Source organism: Thalassophryne amazonica, chromosome 13 (genome assembly GCF_902500255.1).
Source record: "Thalassophryne amazonica chromosome 13, fThaAma1.1, whole genome shotgun sequence".
In the NCBI taxonomy this organism is placed as follows: Eukaryota; Metazoa; Chordata; class Actinopteri; order Batrachoidiformes; family Batrachoididae; genus Thalassophryne; species Thalassophryne amazonica.
Window position 1 is genome coordinate 1,910,133 of NC_047115.1, and position 20,690 is coordinate 1,930,822.

Sequence of the window (20,690 nt, forward strand, 5' to 3'; positions counted from 1 at the left end):
ACACTGAGCCACACACAATACACACAACACACACTGAGCCACACACGACACACAGCACACAACATACACTGTCCTGCACACGACACACACAACACACACTGAGCCACACACGATACACAGCACACAACATACACTGTCCCGCACACAACACACACAACACACACTGAGCCACACACGGCACACAACATACACTGTCCCGCACACAACACACAACACACACTGAGCCACACACAATACACACAACACACACTGAGCCACACACGACACACAGCACACAACATACACTGTCCCGCACACAACACACACTGACCCGCACACATGACACGCAGCACACATTGAGCCACAAAAACACACATACACAATACACACTGACCCGCACACGACACACACAACACACACTGAGCCACACATGACACACAGCACACAATGAGCCACACACACAATACACACTGAGCCTCGCACAACACACACACAACACACACTGAGCCACACACGACACACAGCACACATTGAGCCACACACAACACACACTGAGCCACACATGACACACAGCACACCCTGAGCCACACACACAATACACACTGAGCCTCGCACAACACACACTGAGCCACACACGACACACAGCACATAACACACACTGACCTGCACATGACACATACAACACACACTGAGCCACACACGACACACAGCACACATTGAGCCACACACAACACACACTGAGCCACACACGACACACATTGAGCCACACACAACACACACTGAACCACACACAGCACACAACACACACTGACCCGCACACGACACACACAACACACACTGAGCCACATACGACACACATTGAGCCACAAAAACACACACACACAATACACACTGACCCGCACAAACACACACACTGAACCACACACACACACACACACAATACACACTGACCCACACAAACACACACACACACAACACACTGACCCGCACATGACACACACACAACACACACAAGACACACTGAGCCACACAAATGATGACATCTGGTTTTAAAATTGTTCTAAGGGTTATTTCAGTCCTCAAGAATGTAGACAGAATCCTGTGTGTGTGTGTGTGTGTGTGTGTAGTTCTGGTCACTGTGCGGGAATGCTCTCACTCCAAAACGAGGAATATTTGGGAAAACCGGCGACCTGCAGACCATCCTGTGCGTGGCCTCGGCTAAAGACGACACCACATATTCTGGCGCACTGAACGGTGACATTTATGTGTGGAAGGAACTCAACCTGATCCGGACGGTTCAGGCGGCGCATGGGGTGAGCATCATGTCTGCACAAACACACAAATGTCGTTGTTGTATTCATCCTCAAATAAAACAATATCAAACGTATGAATCAAATTGTTACGTGAAGACGATGAATCTGTTGGTGAAATGACGCCTTTTGTCTGTGCAGGCCGGAATCTTCAGCATGTTCTCGTGTGAAGAAGGATTTGCCACAGGAGGCAGAGACGGCTGCATCCGTCTGTGGGACGTCGACTTCAAACCCATCACCAAGATTGACCTGCGTGAGGCTGAACAGGGATATAAAGGTACGAAGAAACAGCAGAACACCGGACGCCAACCGCAGCTCACAGGGGGCAGTTGTCACAGATCAGGGTGTGGACACCTTCATGGTGGACAGACAACCTTCAGTCATCTTAAGCAGTTCATCGTTAAAAGGAGACATGTCGCAGGATTTCCAGGGCAGAAGAAAAACTACATGTCCAAAATAAGCTCAATACACTGTTAACCCGGTTATCTGGCAGCGGACTTTCAGAAACACAAGTAGATAATTAATGTTATACTCGTAGGTCAAAAGTCATTAGTGGTGCAACACAGACGTCTGTGCAAAAAGTTTATTAAAGATGCAAAACATAAGCATAATTAATAATATTAATTATTCTTATAATTTATTATAAATTATTCTTATAATTAATTATATTAATTATTCTTGTGTTTTGCACCTTTTAATAAACTTTGATCTGTCTTGGCTTCATGGTTATTGAGATAAATGTTTTTTAGGCCATGTTTTCCTTGACCTTGACCTTTTACCAAACTATTCTAAAATCTAACATTCATACCACGTTTGAAGGAAATCCATCCAGCTGTTTCTGAATTGTCTCACACACACACACGCACGCGCGGCAGTGAAAACAGTACAATAGTAATTATCAAGTCAGTATCTGTAGATGTTAAGCAAAACTTCAGAAAAATCAAACTGAATAAAGTAACTCAGTGTCCATAGAAGAGCAAATCGTCAACGGTCAAAATACTGAGCAAAGGACAAACACACGGTGAAACTGTATCAGTGGGAATACTCATGAGCACTAGGAACACTGGGAAAATGTGAGAAGGTGGGATGGAACCACGTCAATGTGGCAGTGGCCACGTGAAAAGGAGACACCTTATTAAGAAGCTTATTTATTAAAGGTGGAAGCCCGTGAGCATTAGGGCTCAGTGAATTTAAGCCTGAAAGAAACCGCGCATGTGGACAGTATGACAACAAATAACAACAAAAGACCAGATTCTCGGGAAATGAATGTTAAACTAAGACCAAGGAGGGGACGTGAGAAAGAACACAAAAGGCCCCAAGGAAAATGATGCAGACACGAGGGAGAAAGGAGAAAGAAATGAGATCACAACAAACCTAAAGTAAGACTATGGAGAAACCAGTCCACTGCTCCACACATTAACTCAAAGAACGAAAGTAAGTTGCGAGGGGAGAAACCACTACACTGCCCCACACACTAACTCAAAGAAGGAAGGTAGGGGGAGAAACAGCAATGAGAGGATGAAACAAATGAAGAAATCCCACACAGCAGCACCTGGTACCAGAACCTTATAATGAACCAGTGGTCTGTTCAGCAGGAGAAGGTGGTCCAAATCTTCTGATGCACTGGAAGTCGTGATCAGCCCCACCTAATTAAAAACTAATTTGAGCAAGATCATCCTGCTGAAGCCATTTTCTGTCTGCGAGATGGAGAAAAGCGTTGAGTTCATCGTCTTGTCTCGTCTGACTCCCTTTGAAAAACCTGTGTGAAAAACCTGCTTCCAACGGAGTTCAAAAAGAAATAATGAGGTCAGAGCAGGTCTTTGAAAAAGTTTGAAGCAGGAAAAGCAAAATGAGCTGATTGTGGAAAAACTCTGGGGTGATGATTGTTGGAGCTTCTGATCCATCCTCTGAGGATGTCAGAGGAATACAAGGGCTGTCAATAAAGTATAGGTCCTTTTATTTTTTCAAAAACTATATGGATTTCATTCATATGTTTTTACGTCAGACATGCTTGAACCCTCGTGCGCATGCGTGAGTTTTTCCACGCCTGTCGGTGACGTCATTCGCCTGTGAGCACTCCTTGTGGGAGGAGTCGTCCAGCCCCTCGTCGGAATTCCTTTGTCTGAGAAGTTGCTGAGAGACTGGCGCTTTGTTTGATCAAAATTTTTTCTAAACCTGTGAGACACATCGAAGTGGACACGGTTCGAAAAATTAAGATGGTTTTCTGTGAAAATTTTAACGGCTGATGAGAGATTTTGAGGTGATACTGTCGTTTTAAGGACTTTTCACAGTGCGGGACGTCGTGCAGCGCTCTCAGGCGCCGTCGTCAGCCTGTTTCAAACTGAAAAATTCCACTGTTAAAGGAGATTTTTTTAATGAAAGACGTGTGGACGGGTCCGCGTGTCGGGATGCAGCCGACGCGGTGCGGCGGCACAGGAAAAACACCTCCGTGTTGATAACCATTTGTAAAATCCAGTTGGCTTTTGATGGCTTTCAGTGGAGTGAGTATATGAGAAATTGTTTAACAGCTGGACATGTTCCAACTTGTCCTTAAGGCTTCCAACGGAGGTGTTTTTCCTGTGGCGGAGCGTCGCAGCGGCTGCGAGCCGACGCTGCAATCCGCCCGCACGTCTTTCATTAAAAAAATCTCCTTTAACAGTGGAATATCCGGATAAAATGCTGAAACCGACTTCTTCTGAAACTTCTCTGTTCTCTCACGACGTCCTGGATCAATAGAGCCTGAAATGTGGAGGTTTTCAGCTTGAAACAGGCTGACGACGGCGCCTAAGAGCGCTGCGTGACGTCCCACTGCGTGGGAAGTCCTTAAAGCGACAGTATCACCTCAAAATCTCTCATCAGCTGTTAAAATTTTCACCGAAAACCATCTTATTTTTTCGAACCGTGTCCACTTCGATGTGTCTCACAGGTTTAGAAAAAATTTTGATCAAACAAAGCGCCAGTCTCTCAGCAACTTCTCAGACAAAGGAATTCCGACGAGGGGCTGGACGACTCCTCCCACAAGGAGTGCTCACAGGCGAATGACGTCACCGACAGGCGTGGAAAAACTCACGCATGCGCACGAGGGTTCAAGCATGTCTGACGTAAAAACATATGAATGAAATCCATATAGTTTTTGAAAAAAATAAAAAGGACCGTAACTTTATTGACAGACCTCGTACGTTCTGTTGAGAATCTGTCAGGGTGAAGGATCCACTTCAACGAATCCAGAGGAGAAAGTATGAAATAAAGAAAAGCCGAGACTCACTGTGGAGTTAAACACTTCAGTGTGGCACAGAACCCCCCCCCCCCCACACACACACACACACACACACACACACACACACACACTGCTCAGCACTCAGAGTGTCTGTGGACACACTGAGGTCCAGGTAATTACAGTGAGGAAAATAAGTATTTGAACATCCTGCGGTTTTGCAAGTTCTCCCACTTAGAAATCATGGAGGGGTCTGAAATTTTCATCTTAGGTGCATGTCCACTGTGAGAGACATAATCTAAAAAAAATCCGGAAATCACAATGCATGATTTTTTTTTAAATAATTTATTTGTATGTTACTGCTGCAAATAAGTATTTGACCTCCTACCAACCAGCAAGAATTCTGTCTCTCACAGACCTGTTAATTTTTCTTTAAGAAGCCCTCTTATTCTTCACTCTTTACCTGTATTAATTGCACCTGTTTGAACTTGTTACCTGTATAAAAGACACCTGTTCACACACTCAATCACACTCCAACCTGTCCACCACAGCCAAGACCAAAGAGCTGTCTAAGGACACCAGGGACAAAACTGTAGACCTGCACAAGGCTGGGATGGACTACAGGACAACAGGCAAGCAGCTTGGTAGAAGACAACAACTGTTATGATTATTTATTAGAAAGTGGAAGAAACACAAGATGACTGTCAATCTCACTCAGTCTGGGATTCCATGCAAGATCTCACTTTGTGGGGTTAGGATGATTCTGAGAACTACACAGGAGGACCTGGTCAATGACCTGAAGAGAGCTGGGACCACAGTCACAAAGATTACATTAATAACACATGATGCTGTCATGGTTTAAAATCCTGCAGGGCAGCAAGGTCCCCCTGCTCAAGCCAGCACATGTCCAGGCCCGTTTGAAGTTCACCAGTGACCATCTGGATGATCCAGAGGAGGCATGGGAGAAGGTCATGTGGTCAGATGAGACCAGAATAGAGCTTTTTGGAATCAACTCCACTTACCATGTTTAGAGGATGAGAACAACCCCAAGAAAACCATCCCAACCGTGAAGCATGGGGGTGGAAACATTATACTCTGGGGGTGCTCTTCTGCAAAGGGGACAGGACGACTGCACTGTATTGAAGGGAGGATGGATGGGGTCATGTATTGCGAGATTTTGGCAAACAACCTCCTTCCCTCAGTAAGAGCATTGAAGATGGGTCATGACTGGGTCTTCAGCATGACAATGACCCCAAACACACAGCCAGGGCAACTAAGGAGGGGCTCCGTAAGAAGCATTTCAAGGTCCTGGAGTGGCCTGGTCAGTCTCCAGACCTGAACTCAAGAGAAGATCTGTATGGAGGAGTGGACCAAAATCCCTGCTGCAGTGTGTGAAAACCTGGTGAAAAACTACAGGAAACGTTTGACCTCTGGAACTGCAAACAAATGCTACTGTACCAAATATTAACATTGATTTTCACGGGTGTTGAAAAACTTATTTGCAGCAGTAACATACAAATAAATTATTAAAAAATCATACATTGTGATTTCCAGATTTTTTTTTTTTAGATTATGTCTCTCACAGTGGACATGAACCTAAGATGAAAATTTCAGACCCCTCCATGATTTCTAAGTGGGAGAACTTGCAAAATTGCAGGATGTTCAAATACTTATTTTCCTCACTGTATATAAAATAGCAACTTATTCTTCTGACCCTGCAATGTTATACTTGAAATTGCTGATTTTTTTCAACAGTAACTTATGCTCTCCTCGACTTTCGTTTTTTGTTGTTCCTTTTCCAGGTCTTTCTATTCGCAGTGTGTGCTGGCGAGCTGATCGCATCCTGGCAGGAACACAGGACAGTGAGATCTTTGAGGTGAGGAACACGAGACAGTGAGATCTTTGAGGTGAGGAACACGAGACAGTGAGATCTTTGAGGTGAGGAACACGAGACAGTGAGATCTTTGAGGTGAGGAACACGAGACAGTGAGATCTTTGAGGTGAGGAACACGAGACAGTGAGATCTTTGAGGTGAGGAACACGAGACAGTGAGATCTTTGAGGTGAGGAACATGAGACAGTGAGATCTTTGAGTGAGCTCTTTGTCTGTCTGTCTCTGTCTCTGTGTCTGTCTCTCTCTGTCTGTCTGTGTCTCTGTGTGTCTCTGTCTCTGTGTCTGTCTGTCTCTCTGTGTCTGTCTGTGTCTCTGTGTGTCTCTGTCTCTGTGTCTGTCTGTCTCTCTGTGTCTGTCTGTGTCTCTGTGTGTCTCTGTCTCTGTGTCTGTCTCTCTGTGTCTGTCTGTGTCTCTGTGTGTCTCTGTCTCTGTGTCTGTCTGTCTCTCTGTGTCTGTCTGTGTCTCTGTGTGACTCTGTCTCTGTGTCTGTCTCTCTGTGTCTGTCTGTGTCTCTGTGTGTCTCTGTCTCTGTGTCTGTCTGTCTCTCTGTGTCTGTCTGTGTCTCTGTGTGTCTCTGTCTCTGTGTCTGTCTCTCTGTCTGTCTGTGTTGTGTGTGAGGTCAGGACATTGGGTTCGTTGACACAGGAAGTGACTTTGTGTTGTCCAGGTGATGGTGAGGGACCGAGACAAACCACTCCTCATCATGCAGGGTCACAGCGAGGGCGAGCTCTGGGCGCTGGACGTTCACCCCCAAAAAACGCTGGCTGTCACAGGCAGTGATGACCGCTCCGTCAGGTCAGAGGTCAAACCATCCCACAGTCATCCGTCAGTGCAGAGACCACGTCCACCTTCAGACCAAAACCTGGTTCCTCTCAAACGTTGTTCAGAACAAAATTATCACAGAAAAAAAACACAAATACAGATTAAAGAAAGATTCTGAATTATTGATGTTTGAATTTTCATTTCTGACAAAATAATAATAATTTTATTGTTTTATTTTAAAATCTAAAATAAAAATAATTGTCAGAAAGAGTAGAAAAGTACTTGTCTGTGGTACTGAGCCACAAAGTACTGCAGTAGTATTGTTTATGTTTCCTGTTTTTACTGGGCGGGGCTTGAAGCACTGGTTTCTAATTCATTCATTCATTAACTTAAGAGGACAATTTATTTCCCATGATCCTCGTGGAGCTGTGATTGACATGTGTCCGTCAGGCTCTGGAGCCTGGTTGACCACACCCTCATTGCTCGCTGTAACATGGAGGAGGCGGTGCGGAGCGTGGCGTTCAGCGTGGACGGATCGCAGCTGGCACTGGGCATGAAGGACGGATCGTTCACTGTGCTCAGAGTCAGGTGATGAACACACACAGAGACACAGACACACACACACACACACACACACAGAGACACACACACAGGTCTGTTAGTCTTTATGCAGCATGCAGTACATTTACTGTGCATCCAGAAAGTCTTCACAGCCCTTCACTTTTTCCACAATTTGTTATGTTACAGCCTTATTCCAAAATGGATGAAATTCATTTTTCCCTCAGTATTCTACACACAACACCCCATAATGACAATATGAAAAAAAAGTTTATTTTTTTAATTTTTGCAAATGTATTAAAAATAAAAAACTAATGAATCACGTGTACATAAGTATTCACAGCCTTTGCTCAATATTTTCTTGATGCTCCTTTGGCAGCAATTCCAGCCTCAAGTCTTCTTGAATATGATGCCACAAGCTTGGTGCACCTATCTTTGGGCAGTTTGGTCCATTCCTCTTTGCAGCACCTCTCAAGCTCCATCAGGTTGGCTGGGGAGCGTCGGTGCACAGACATTTTCAGATCTCTCCAGAGATGTTCAGTCGGATTCAGGTCTGGGCTCTGGCTGGTCCACTCAAGGACATTCACAGAGTTGTCCTGAAGCCACTCCTTTGATATCTTGGCTGTGTGCTTAGGGTCATTGTCCTGCTGAAAGATGAACCGTCACCCCAGTCTGAGGTCAAGAGTGCTCTGGAGCAGGTTTTCATCCAGGATGTCTCTGTACATTGCTGCATTCATCTGTCCCTCAATCCTGACTAGTCTCCCAGTTCCTGCTGCTGAAAAACATCCCCACAGCATGATGCTGCCTCCACCATGCTTCACTGTAGGGATGGTGCCTGGTTTCCTCCAAACATGATGCCAAAGAGTTCAATCTTTGTCTCATCAGACCAGAGAATTTTGTTTATCCTGGTCTGAGAGTCCTTCAGGCGCCTTTTGTCAAACTCCATGTGGAATCTTTGCTCAATTAGGGGGTCGCACACAACAAGAGAGTTAACCGTAATAATTACGGTGGGGTTGGTAGGTAGGGTGAGTGTGGCATGTGTGGTTGGCCCTGGATGGCTGTGGATGTCTGGGGCCTGGGGTGGGGAGGTCTGCCTCGCCGGTTCTGCCGTGGTCTCGGGGCCCTGCTCTGGGACTCGTGGGGCCCGGGGTCCTGCGGTTTGTTGGGGGGGTGGGTGGTGGCGGTGGGTTGCGGGAGTTTGGCACAGGGGGTGGATGGCTGCTGTGGGTTTGGGGGCCGCGGTTTCCGTGGGGTGGGTGTTGCCCCATTTTCACTTAGGCAGTTTCCCGATCTTGGGCTTGGTGTCCGGGGTGGGATCCGGGATGGAGGTGGATTGGGGGCTGGGGGGTTCTGGGGAGTCCTGCAGGCTGCTTGGGGGGGTCTCGTGTGTTGGGGGGCCTCGTGTGCTTCCTGGCCCGGGGGGTGGGTCTTGCCTCTTTTCTGTGGGCCGGGCCCCGCCCTTGTGTGCCAGTAGTCCCTGCCTGCACTCTGGGTTGAGTTGCGGTGGTTCCTTTGCCCCCCGTCTCCGTCACCGCTTGCTCCTCCCTCTTGGGGCCGTGGGTGGGGTGGTGCGGTTCTGGGCCCCCCCTCTTGGTGGGCCCTGCTGATGCCCTGCGCGCTTCCCTTGAGGATGGGGTTACTTCCTGTGCCTCTGTTGGGGGGGGCGGTGTTGGGGTGCATTCCGGCGCCGGCGGGCTGCTTCCTTGTTGGTCCGTCGTGCTGCCCTGGTGGCTCTAGTAGCTGCCCTTCCTGGGCCCTGTGCCCTTCCGCTTCCTTTTTTCGCCTGGTTCCTCCTGGGGCCCTGCATCCTGGGCCCTTTTCAGTCGTTGCTTGCGGTCAGCTGTATGGCTTCCGACGCGCCGGAGTGGTCCATGTCTTATGGTAGGGTTCTGTACTTTTATCTTGGCCCAACACACCAGCCACAGTAGTGATCGGATATATAGCTGTGATCTGGGTCTCTGTGTGTGGCTGGTTACGTGTTCATGGCCGACACCACAATTCGGTTTTGGGTGCTCTCAAGGGGATCAAGACTCTGGTGTCCTACATTAGGGTATGAATGCTCACTAACTAGACAACAGACTGTCACTGTCACTGCTTGTTCATGTGTGGTGGTTTGTTTCCCGGCATGTTTTATGTTGGGGCCCCGTCTCCTCGGTGTCTCACTTCACAGTTATTGCTTTCACCACTTGTCTTTCATTTTTGTCTGTCTTTGTGTTGTTTTGGTGGTCAGTCCCTCCTGATAGAAGTTGTCAGTCGGCTTTGAGTAGGATGTTGTAGGGTGATCGGGAAGGGCGGATGGGGGTCACGCACGCACACCATGTTCACTCACGCACTACATACCTTCTGTCCTGCAAGAATAAATTGCATATATGTGTATTAAAGTTCATAAATGGTTCTGCCAGCGTGGCATTTACCATTATATGCAGACAGGGGGAAAAAAACTCCAGATGGGCTGCCATGTGCCTTTTACTAAGGAGTGGCTTCCGTCTGGCCACTCTAGCATACACACGTGATTGGTGGATTGCTGCAGAGATGGTTGTCCCTCTGGAAGGTTCTCCTCTCTCCACAGAGGAATGCTGGAGCTCTGACAGAGTGACCACTGGGTTCTTGGTCACCTCCCTGGCTAAGGTCCTTCTCCCCCGATCGCTCAGTTTCGACAGGCGGCCGGCTCTAAGAAGACTCCTGGTGGATCTGAGCTTCTTCCATTTACAGATGATGGAGGCCACTGTGCTCACTGAGACCTTCAAAAAAGCAAAAATGTTTCCCCTAGTTGCTCCTGGTGTGTAGTGAGCGCCTTGTATGGCAGCAGCCTCACATCAGGGTGAATGTGAGGCATTATTTGTAAAGTGCTTTGAGCATCTGATGCAGATGGAAAAGCGCTATATAAATGCAGTCCATTTACCATTTCTGTACCCTTCCCCAGATTTGTGCCTGCAGACAATCCAGTCTCGGAGCTCTACAGACTTCTATTTGATAGGCTGGGGCATTACTCTGAGATTACTGGGAGTGCCCTTGCATGGTTGATGTCATATTTATCTAGTCGCTATCATTGTGTTTTATACGATAACACTACTTCTAACCTTAGTGATATGAAATTTGGGCTTCTACAGGGATCTGTCTTGGGCCCCCCGCTTTTCTCCCTTTATATAGCACCCCTTGGGCATATATTGCAGCATTTTGGGATTACCTTTCATTGCTATGCTGATGATACTCAGTTATATATATGCCCATAACTGCTGGTAATCTCATTTCTATATAAAAACACTAGAAGATTGCCTTGCATCAGTGAGAGGCTGGATGTCTAGTAACTTTCTGCTTCTAAATTGTGATAAGACTGAAATGATGGTTCTTGGTCCAGCAAGGTATTGGCATCAATTTGATCAGTTAGTGCTTGGCTTAGGTCTGTGTGCCGTGCACCATACGGACAGGGTGACGAACCTTGGGGTGATTTTTGACCCTGTGTTGTCCTTTGGTCTACACATTAGGGATGTTACGAGGTGCCTTCTTCCATTTGCGAAATATAGTGAGGATTCTTCCCATTTTGTTCATGGCTGATGCTGACACACTGATTCATGCGTTTGTTTCCTCCAGATTGGATTATTGTAATGTCTTATTTTCAGGTTGCCACAGTCCAGTATCAGGGATCTCCAAATAGTTCAGAATGCCGCTGCCAGACTTTTGACACGGAGCAGAAAGTTGTCAGACTCTAATCTGGACTTTCTCTGTATTTCTGAAACGTGGCTACAGTCCTCTACTCGCTCTCATGTATTTATGGCGGCAGGTTATCAGTGTTTCAGACAGGACAGACCTGTGGGTCGGGAGGAGGGGTGCTAATATATGTAAGAAATGACATTAAATGTGAACGGGTTGTTTTTAAAGTTGTTAACACGCTGGAATAAGTCAGATTGAAAATGATTCTCTCCCAGAAAATGTCTTGGCAGATAAATATAATTTAGATCAGCTGATAAAAGGTGTGACAAGAATTGCCAAAAAGTCTAACACACAACTTGACCTAATCTTTACCAATAAACCAGAAAGAATAACTAAAAGCTACAACCTGATTACTGGGTTATCTGATCATAATCTGACCTTGGTAGCTAAGAACCTTACTTAAAAACTGGTTTAAATTTCTTTCAAAAATTTCTTCTGCATGATACTCAAAAGTAGGCAAGCTGTGTTCGACAGTGACATCACTGATTTAAGTTGGGATGATGTAATAGCCTCTGATGATCTGGAGGGCATTTGCAATACATTAGTTAATAAAATTAACTCTGTAAGAGAACGTTTTGCTGTTAAAATCCAGAAAAAAATGTAAAAGGTTCAATGAAAATGTGTGGAAACTCATGAAGGAAAGGGATGGTGCACTAAAAAAAAGCCATAAAATCTAAAGTGAACACAGACATGCTGATATGTGGAGTTGCGTCAGGAAGGGCATCCGGCGTAAAACCTGTGCCAATTCAACATGCAGATCCACCTTGGATTTGCTGTGGCGACCCCGAGTACAAACAAGGGAGCAGCCGAAGGGACTTACTTATTTATGAACTGATGGCGGCTAAATCTGAATTTTATCTTAATATTCTACATAATGCCAAAGGTAATTGCAAACTAATGTGACAGGTTGGGTAGGATTACTTTGAAATGTAATCCAAAAGTAATCAGATTACAAGTAATCCAAATGTATGTACATACATACATGTAATCCACATGTATTCTTTCAAAGTAATCCTACCCAACCCTGCTAATGTGACAGGGCATCAATAATTTGGTGAGGAATGAGCCACTTGTCTCAGAAGATATTCAACTGAAACTGAACTGAAACTGCTTCAGTTCATGATCTTTGGAGAAACTTCATTGAAAGGGAATTGGATTTTGCACCCATTACTTCCCCTGATGAAACCTTTGTTTTGGCTCAAACACATGTCACAGAAATTAATAAAATCATCAGCTCTTTAAAGAACTCCAAATGTTGGGCAGTTTTTCAGCTTGATGTTATGTTTATTAAGAAACACCAAACCAGGTTAGTGCCATGAATTGCTCAATCAATTTATCAATTAAACATAATGTTTTTCCAAGTGCTTAAACATAATGTTTTTCCAAGTGCTTGGAAGTGAGCCATTGTTACTCCTATCTTTAAGTCTGGTGACCGTCATGAAGCCAGTAATTTCAGACCAATAATTATACTTCCTGTGCTTTCAAAAGTTGCTGAGAAGGTTGTAATTAAACAACTGACTACATATCTCACAGATAGTAAATTGTGTTTACATCCATTGCAGTTTGGCTTTAGGCCCAATCACACCACTGAAACAGCTGTTTTACATCTGATCAAGCAGATAAAGATTTAAACTAGACGGGGTAGTTGGTGCCATATTTTTAGATCTAAGAAAATCATTTGATACAGTAAATCAAAATGTTCTTATCTCAAAAGTTTAAAATTTTAATATTTCATCAGAAACACTGCAATGGATGGTTTCTTATTTATCTAATAACATACAATGTGTTAAAGTTATTGGTGTTTTCTGATAATATGAAATGTACAATGGGTGTGCCACAAGGTTCTGTATTGGGCCCTCCTCCTATTTAGTCTCTATATTAATGATCTGCTGCAGGTGTGTCAGGGCATGGATCTGCAAATGTATGCCGATGATGCCGTTTTACACACACATGCAGAACTGCTGGACTAGCAGCTAGGAAGCTGAGAGCTGCTATGGAAAGGATTACAGAGTGGCTTGACCAGTCATGTCTCAGCCTTAACATAAGTAAGACAAGAGGTATGTTCTTTTCTAAAACCCATCCACTTTGCGAGTGATAAAATTGTTATACACCTGTTCTGGCATCCCTCCATTGGCTACCTGTCTCTGTGAGATCAGACTTTAAGGTTTTGTTATTAGCCTATAAAGCTACTTAGCTGATCTGGTTAAACCCTATGTACCGGCCCGGGCTTTGTGCTCACGTGATGTAGGACTGCTTTGTGTTTGAGGTAAAGGAAAAAGTCTGTGGGTTAAAGGGCCTTTCATATTGTGCCCAAGTATTGTGGAATGGTCTCCCAGTGTTGATCAATCAATCATATCAACTTTTTCTTATATAGCGCCAAATCACAACAAACAGTTGCCCCAAGGCGCTCCATATTGTAAGGCAAGGCCATACAATAATTATGAAAAACCCCAACGGTCAAAACGACCCCCTATGAGCAAGCACTTGGCAACAGTGGGAGGAAAAACTCCCTTTTAACAGGAAGAAACCTCCAGCAGAACCAGGCTCAGGGAGGGGCAGTCTTCTGCTGAGACTGGTTGGGGCCGAGGGAAAAAAAACAGGAAAAAGACATGCCGTGAAGGGGGGCAGAGATCGATCACTAATGATTAAATGCAGAGTGATGCATACGGAGCAAAAAGAGAAAGAAACAGTGCATCATGGGAACCCCCCCACAATCTACGTCTAAAGCAGCATAACCAAGGGATGGTCCAGGGTCACCTGATCCAGCCCTAACTATAAGCCTTAGCGAAAAGGAAAGTTTTAAGCCTAATCTTAAAAGTAGAGAGGGTATCTGTCTCCCTGATCTGAATTGGGAGCTGGTTCCACAGGAGAGGAGCCTGAAAGCTGAAGGCTCTGCCTCCCATTCTACTCTTACAAACCTAGGAACTACAAGTAAGCCTGCAGTCTGAGAGCGAAGCGCTCTATTGGGTGATATGGTACTACGAGGTCCCTAAGATAAGATGGGACCTGATTATTCAAAACCTTATAAGTAAGAAGAAGAATTTTAAATTCTATTCTAGAATTAACAGGAAGCCAATGAAGAGAGGCCAACACGGGTGAGATATGCTCTCTCCTGCTAGTCCCCGTCAGTACTCTAGCTGCAGCATTCTGAACCAACTGAAGGCTTTTTAGGGAACTTTTAGGACAACCTGATAATAATGAATTACAATAGTCCAGCCTAGAGGAAATAAATGCATGAATTAGTTTTTCAGCATCACTCTGAGACAAGACCTTTCTAATTTTAGAGATATTGCGTAAATGCAAAAAGGCAGTCCTACATATTTGTTTAATATGCGCTTTGAATGACATATCCTGATCAAAAATGACTCCAAGATTTCTCACAGTATTACTAGAGATCAGGGAAATGCCATCCAGAGTAACGATCTGGTTAGACACCATGCTTCTAAGATTTGTGGGGCCAAGTACAATAACTTCAGTTTTATCTGAGTTTAAAAGCAGGAAATTAGAGGTCATCCATGTCTTATGTCTGTAAGACAATCCTGCAGTTAGCTAATTGGTGTGTATCCTCTGGCTTCATGGATAGATAAAGCTGGGTATCATCTGCGTAACAATGAAAATTTAAGCAATACCGTCTAATAATACTGCCTAAGGGAAGCATGTATAAAGTGGAATAAAATTGGTCCTAGCACAGAACCTTGTGGAACTCCATAATTAACTTTAGTCTGTGAAGAAGACTCCCCATTTACATGAACAAACTGTAATCTATTAGACAAATATGATTCAACCACCGCAGCGCAGTGCCTTTAATACCTATGACATGCTCTAATCTCTGTAATAAATTTTATGGTCAACAGTATCAAAAGCAGCACTGAGGTCTAACAGAACAAGCACAGAGATAAGTCCACTGTCCGAAGCCATAAGAAGATCATTGTAACCTTCACTAATGCTGTTTCTGTACTATGATGAATTCTAAAACCTGACTGAAACTCTTCAAATAGACCATTCCTCTGCAGGTGATCAGTTAACTGTTTTACAAACTACCCTTTCAAGAATCTTTGAGAGAAAAGGAAGGTTGGAAATTGGCCTATAATTAGCTAAGATAGCTGGGTCAAGTGATGGCTTTTTAAGTAATGGTTTAATTACTGCCACCTTAAAGGCCTGTGGTACATAACCAACTAACAAAGATAGATTGATCATATTTAAGATTGAAGCATTAAATAATGGTAGGACTTCCTTGAGCAGCCTGCAGGAATGGGGTCCAATAAACATGCCGATGGTTTGGACGAAGCAAACCAATGAAAATAACTCAGACAGAACAACCGGAGAGAAAGAGTCTAACCAAATACCGGCATCACTGAAAGCAGCCAAAGATAACGATACATCTTTGGGATGGTTATGAGTAATTTTTTCTCTCATAGGTCAAAATTTTGTTAGCAAGAAAGTCATGAAGTCATTACTAGTTAAAGTTAATGGAATACTCAGCTCAATAGAGCTCTGACTCTTTGTCAGCCTAGCTACAGTGCTGAAAAGAAACCTGAGGTTATTCTTATTTTCTTCAATTAGTGATGAGTAGAAAGATGTCCTAGCTTTATGGAGGGCTTTTTTATAGAGCAACAAACTCTTTTTCCAGGCTAAGTGAAGATCTTCTAAGTAGTGAGACGCCATTTCCTCTCCAACTTACGGGTTATCTGCTTTAAAGCTATGAGTTTGTGAGTTATACCACGGAGGTCAGACACTTCTGATTTTAAAGCTCTCTTTTTCAGAGGAGCTACAGCATCCAAAGTTGTCTTCAAAGAGGATGTAAAACTATTGACGAGATACTCTATCTCCCTTACAGAGTTTAGGTAGCTACTCTGCTCTGTGTTGGTATATGACATTAGAGAACATAACGAAGGAATCATATCCTTAAACCTAGTTACAGCGCTTTCTGAAAGACTTCTAGTGTAATGAAACTTATTCCCTACTGCTGGGTAGTCCATCAGGGTAAATGTAAATGTTATTAAAAAATGATCAGACAGAAGGGAGTTTTCAGGGAATACTGTTAAGTCTTCTATTTCCATACCATAAGTCAGAACAAGATCTAAGATATGATTAAAGTGGTGGGTGGACTCATTTACTTTTTGAGCAAAGCCGATAGAGTCTAATAATAGATTAAATGCAGTGTTGAGGCTGTCATTCTCAGCATCTGTGTGGATATTAAAATCGCCCACTATAATTATCTTATCTGAGCTAAGCACTAAGTCAGACAAAAGGTCTGAAAATTCACAGAGAAACTCACAGTAACGACCAGGTGGACGATAGATAATAACAAATAAAACTGGTTTTTGGGACTTCCAATTTGGATGGACAAGACTAAGAGACAAGCTTTCAAATGAATTAAAGCTCTGTCTGGGTTTTTGATTAATTAATAAGCTGGAATGGAAGATTGCTGCTAATCCTCCGCCTCGGCCCGTGCTACGAGCATTCTGACAGTTAGTGTGACTCGGGGGTGTTGACTCATTTAAACTAACATATTCATCCTGCTGTAACCAGGTTTCTGTAAGGCAGAATAAATCAATACGTTGATCAATTATTATATCATTTACCAACAGGGACTTAGAAGAGAGAGACCTAATGTTTAATAGACCACATTTAACTGTTTTAGTCTGTGGTGCAGTTGAAGGTGCTATATTATTTTTTCTTTTTGAATTTTTATGCTTAAATAGATTTTTGCTGGTTATTGGTGGTCTGGGAGCAGGCACCGTCTCTACGGGGATGGGGTAATGAGGGGATGGCAGGGGGAGAGAAGCTGCAGAGAGGTGTGTAAGACTACAACTCTGCCTCCTGGTCCCAACGCTGGACAGTCACAGTTTGGAGGATCCAAGAAAATTGGCCAGATTTCTAGAAATGAGAACTGCTCCATCTAAAGTGATGATAAGACACATACTGTGGAGACCTTCAAGTCAAGACTAAAGACATATTTTTTCCATCAGTGCTACGGTTAATACAGAGTGTTTAAATTTTATTCTTTTAATTTTTCACTTTTTTTAAATTGTGTTTTTAATTTGTTGGAGTTTTTGTAACTCACTTTAAATTGTTTTTGAACTGTTTTGTGTTTTGTGTGAAGCACCTTGGGGTGATGTTGTCGTGATTTGGCGCTTTTTTCAGTTGAATAGAGATTGAAATTACAGACAGTTCCTTTGACTTCATTCATTCATTCATTATTGGTTTATTTGACAGGTACAGTGCATATTAATGAACGTACAATTGTATAGGCAGTATATACATATATACACATATATATATATATGGCACACAATTTAACGTAAATACGCCGGATTTAGCACAATGCTAGTTTCCATCTGTAGTCAACAAACATAAAATATAAAACACAGAGCATTTAACAAACATAAAAACACATTGATAATTTACAATTTAATACAGTGGCATATTTTAATATAACCCAGAGCCATTTAAAGGAGTTATCTGTTCCGGTCAAGATGGAGGTTAAAATGCTGTTGTCTCAATATAAAGTGCAGACCTATGTGCAGGAAAGTACTGAGGTATAATTCAGTTGCAGGTGTGTACAGTTAGTCAGTTTTATTATAAGGTGCTAAAATTAAAGTGCTTTGTCGCGATGGTAAAGTGCTACAATCCCTGGCAATAATTATGGAATCACCAGCCTCGGAGGATGTTCATTCAGTTGTTTAATTTTGTAGAAAAAAAGCAGATCACACACATGACACAAAACTAAAGTCATTTCAAATGGCAACTTTCTGGCTTTAAGAAACACTATAAGAAATCAGGAAAAATAATTGTGGCAGTCAGTAACGGTTACTTTTTTAGACCAAGCAGAGGGAAAAAAAATATGGACTCACTCAATTCTGAGGAAATAAATTATGGAATCACCCCTGTAAATTTCATCCCCAAAACTAACACCTGCATCAAATCAGATCTGCTCGTTAGTCTGCATCTAAAAAGGAGTGATCACACCTTGGAGAGCTGTTGCACCAGTGGACTGACATGAATCATGGCTCCAACACGAGAGATGTCAATTGAAACAAAGGAGAGGATTATCAAACTCTTAAAAGAGGGTAAATCATCACGCAATGTTGCAAACGATGTTGGTTGTTCACAGTCACCTGTGTCTAAACTCTGGACCAAATACAAACAACATGGGAAGGTTGTTAAAGGCCAAACATACTGGTAGACCAAGAAGACATCAAAGCGTCAAGACAGAAAACTTAAAGCAATATGTCTCAAAAATCGAAAATGCACAACAAAACAAATGAGGAACGAATGGGAGGAAACTGGAGTCAACGTCTGTGACCGAACTGTAAGAAACCGCCTAAAGGAAATGGGATTTACATACAGAAAAGCTAAACGAAAGCCATCATTAACACCTAAACAGAAAAAAAACAAGGTTACAATGGGCTAAGGAAAAGCAATCGTGGACTGTGGATGACTGGATTGAAAGTCATATTCAGTGATGGATCTCGAATCTGCATTGGGCAAGGTGATGATGCTGGAACTTTTGTTTGGTGCTGTTCCAATGAGATTTATAAAGATGACTGCCTGAAGAGAACATGTAAATTTCCACAGTCATTGATGATATGGGGCTGCATGTCAGGTAAGGCACTGGGAGATGGCTGTCATTACATCATCAATAAATGCACAAGTTACGTGAGATTTTGGACACTTTTCTTATCCTTCAGTGAAAGGATGTTTGGGGATGATGAAATCAATTTTCAAGATGATAATGCATCTTGCCATAGAGCAAAAACTGTGAAACATTCCTTGCAAAAAGACAACTAGGGTCAATGTCATGGCCTGCAAATAGTCCGGATCTTAATCCAATTGAAAATCTTTGGTGGAAGTTGAAGAAATGGTCCATGACAAGGCTCCAACCTGCAAAGCTGATCTGGCAACAGCAATCAAGAAAGTTGGAGCCAGATGATGACAGATACTGTTTGTCACTCATTAAGTCCATGCCTCAGAGACTGCAAGCTGTTATAAAAGCCAGAGGGTGGTGCAACAAAATACTAGTGATGTGTTGGAGCGTTCTTTTGTTTTTCATGATTCCAGAATTTTTTCCTCAGAATGAGAGAGTCCATATTTTTTCCCTCGCTTGGTCTACAAAGTACCGTTACTGACTGCCACAATTTTTTTTTTCCGATTTCTTATAGTGTTTCTTAAGCCAGAAAGTTTGCCATTTGAAATGACTTTAGTTTTGTGTCATGTCTGTGATCTGCTTTTTTTCTACAAAATTAAACAACTGAATGAACATCCTCCGAGGCCGGTGATTCCATAATTATTGCCAGGGGTTGTAGATACAGCTGCAGTATCTCTTTAAAGTGCTGGTGTGTATAAGCTTACCTATGTGTTGTTGTGTACATGTATGTGAAAGCAGTGGTGGGCACAGTTCCGATAATCCAATAACCGATAATTATCGAAGATAAACTTTTCATTTTCAACTATGAAAACCATTATCGGACTAATTATCTTCTGATAAATTTTTGTCCAATAACTTTTAGACTGATAACGTGGTAAACGAAGGTGAACAGATGTGTAGTTCTACCCTCTGCAAACAGAGGAGAGCTGGTTCTAGAAGAAACCGCTCTACCCTCTGCAGGCAAAGAACTGGTCACAAAAAAAACATTTCTTTTAATGCCATACTGTTATGTGGCCAATATCACCCAAGTCATTCAGAGGCATACATTTTTAACTTATGGTTCACATTTTAACCAAACTTATTTCATACAAGTTATTTAAATTAACATCACTTCTGAAGTTTTATAAAGTGAAAATATCAGATATATGTTTTAGTTTTAAAGTAATGCGCTAATTTTCAAGGTTTTAGTGTGGGCATGCTGTGCCCAGCAGTGCATTATGGGTAGGATAGGGTAATCTCTTTACGGTAATCTCACTACGTTCACGACAGGAGAATGCATTTGAGACACTCTGATCAGGACAACAGCATTAAACTCTAGTGCCTAAAACTCTTGTGAATATATTATCTGGGTTTATAGACATTTTTGTGTTTGCTTTTATTAAATTCCACACATCTTAAACGTAGCAAGTAGCAACACAGATTATCTGGAATTGACAAGTTTTCAAGGTCTCTACTGCCATCTACTGGCCAGTAGTGCTCATGGCAGTGCTCAGACTGAAACTGGGCAGACACAGTACCAGAGAACCTGCACGGTGTAAAAGTTCAGAGTGCACGATTTATGTTCTCACACACATTGTACGTTCAAAAACCACACATCGGACTCATGTTTCCA

General features: G+C 43.1%; 1 protein-coding gene across 1 annotated transcript in view; it reads left to right on the plus strand.

The window, feature by feature from the left end:
- LOC117523796 (echinoderm microtubule-associated protein-like 6) overlaps positions 1-20,690 on the plus strand; it is a 135,963-nt gene that overhangs the window by 5,178 nt on the left and 110,095 nt on the right. Inside the window, exons 3-7 of the mRNA XM_034185408.1 lie at positions 1,107-1,292; positions 1,431-1,566; positions 6,306-6,379; positions 7,064-7,191; positions 7,609-7,746. Coding sequence (XP_034041299.1) covers positions 1,107-1,292; positions 1,431-1,566; positions 6,306-6,379; positions 7,064-7,191; positions 7,609-7,746 — 662 coding nt within the window. The remainder of the gene's footprint in view (positions 1-1,106; positions 1,293-1,430; positions 1,567-6,305; positions 6,380-7,063; positions 7,192-7,608; positions 7,747-20,690) is intronic.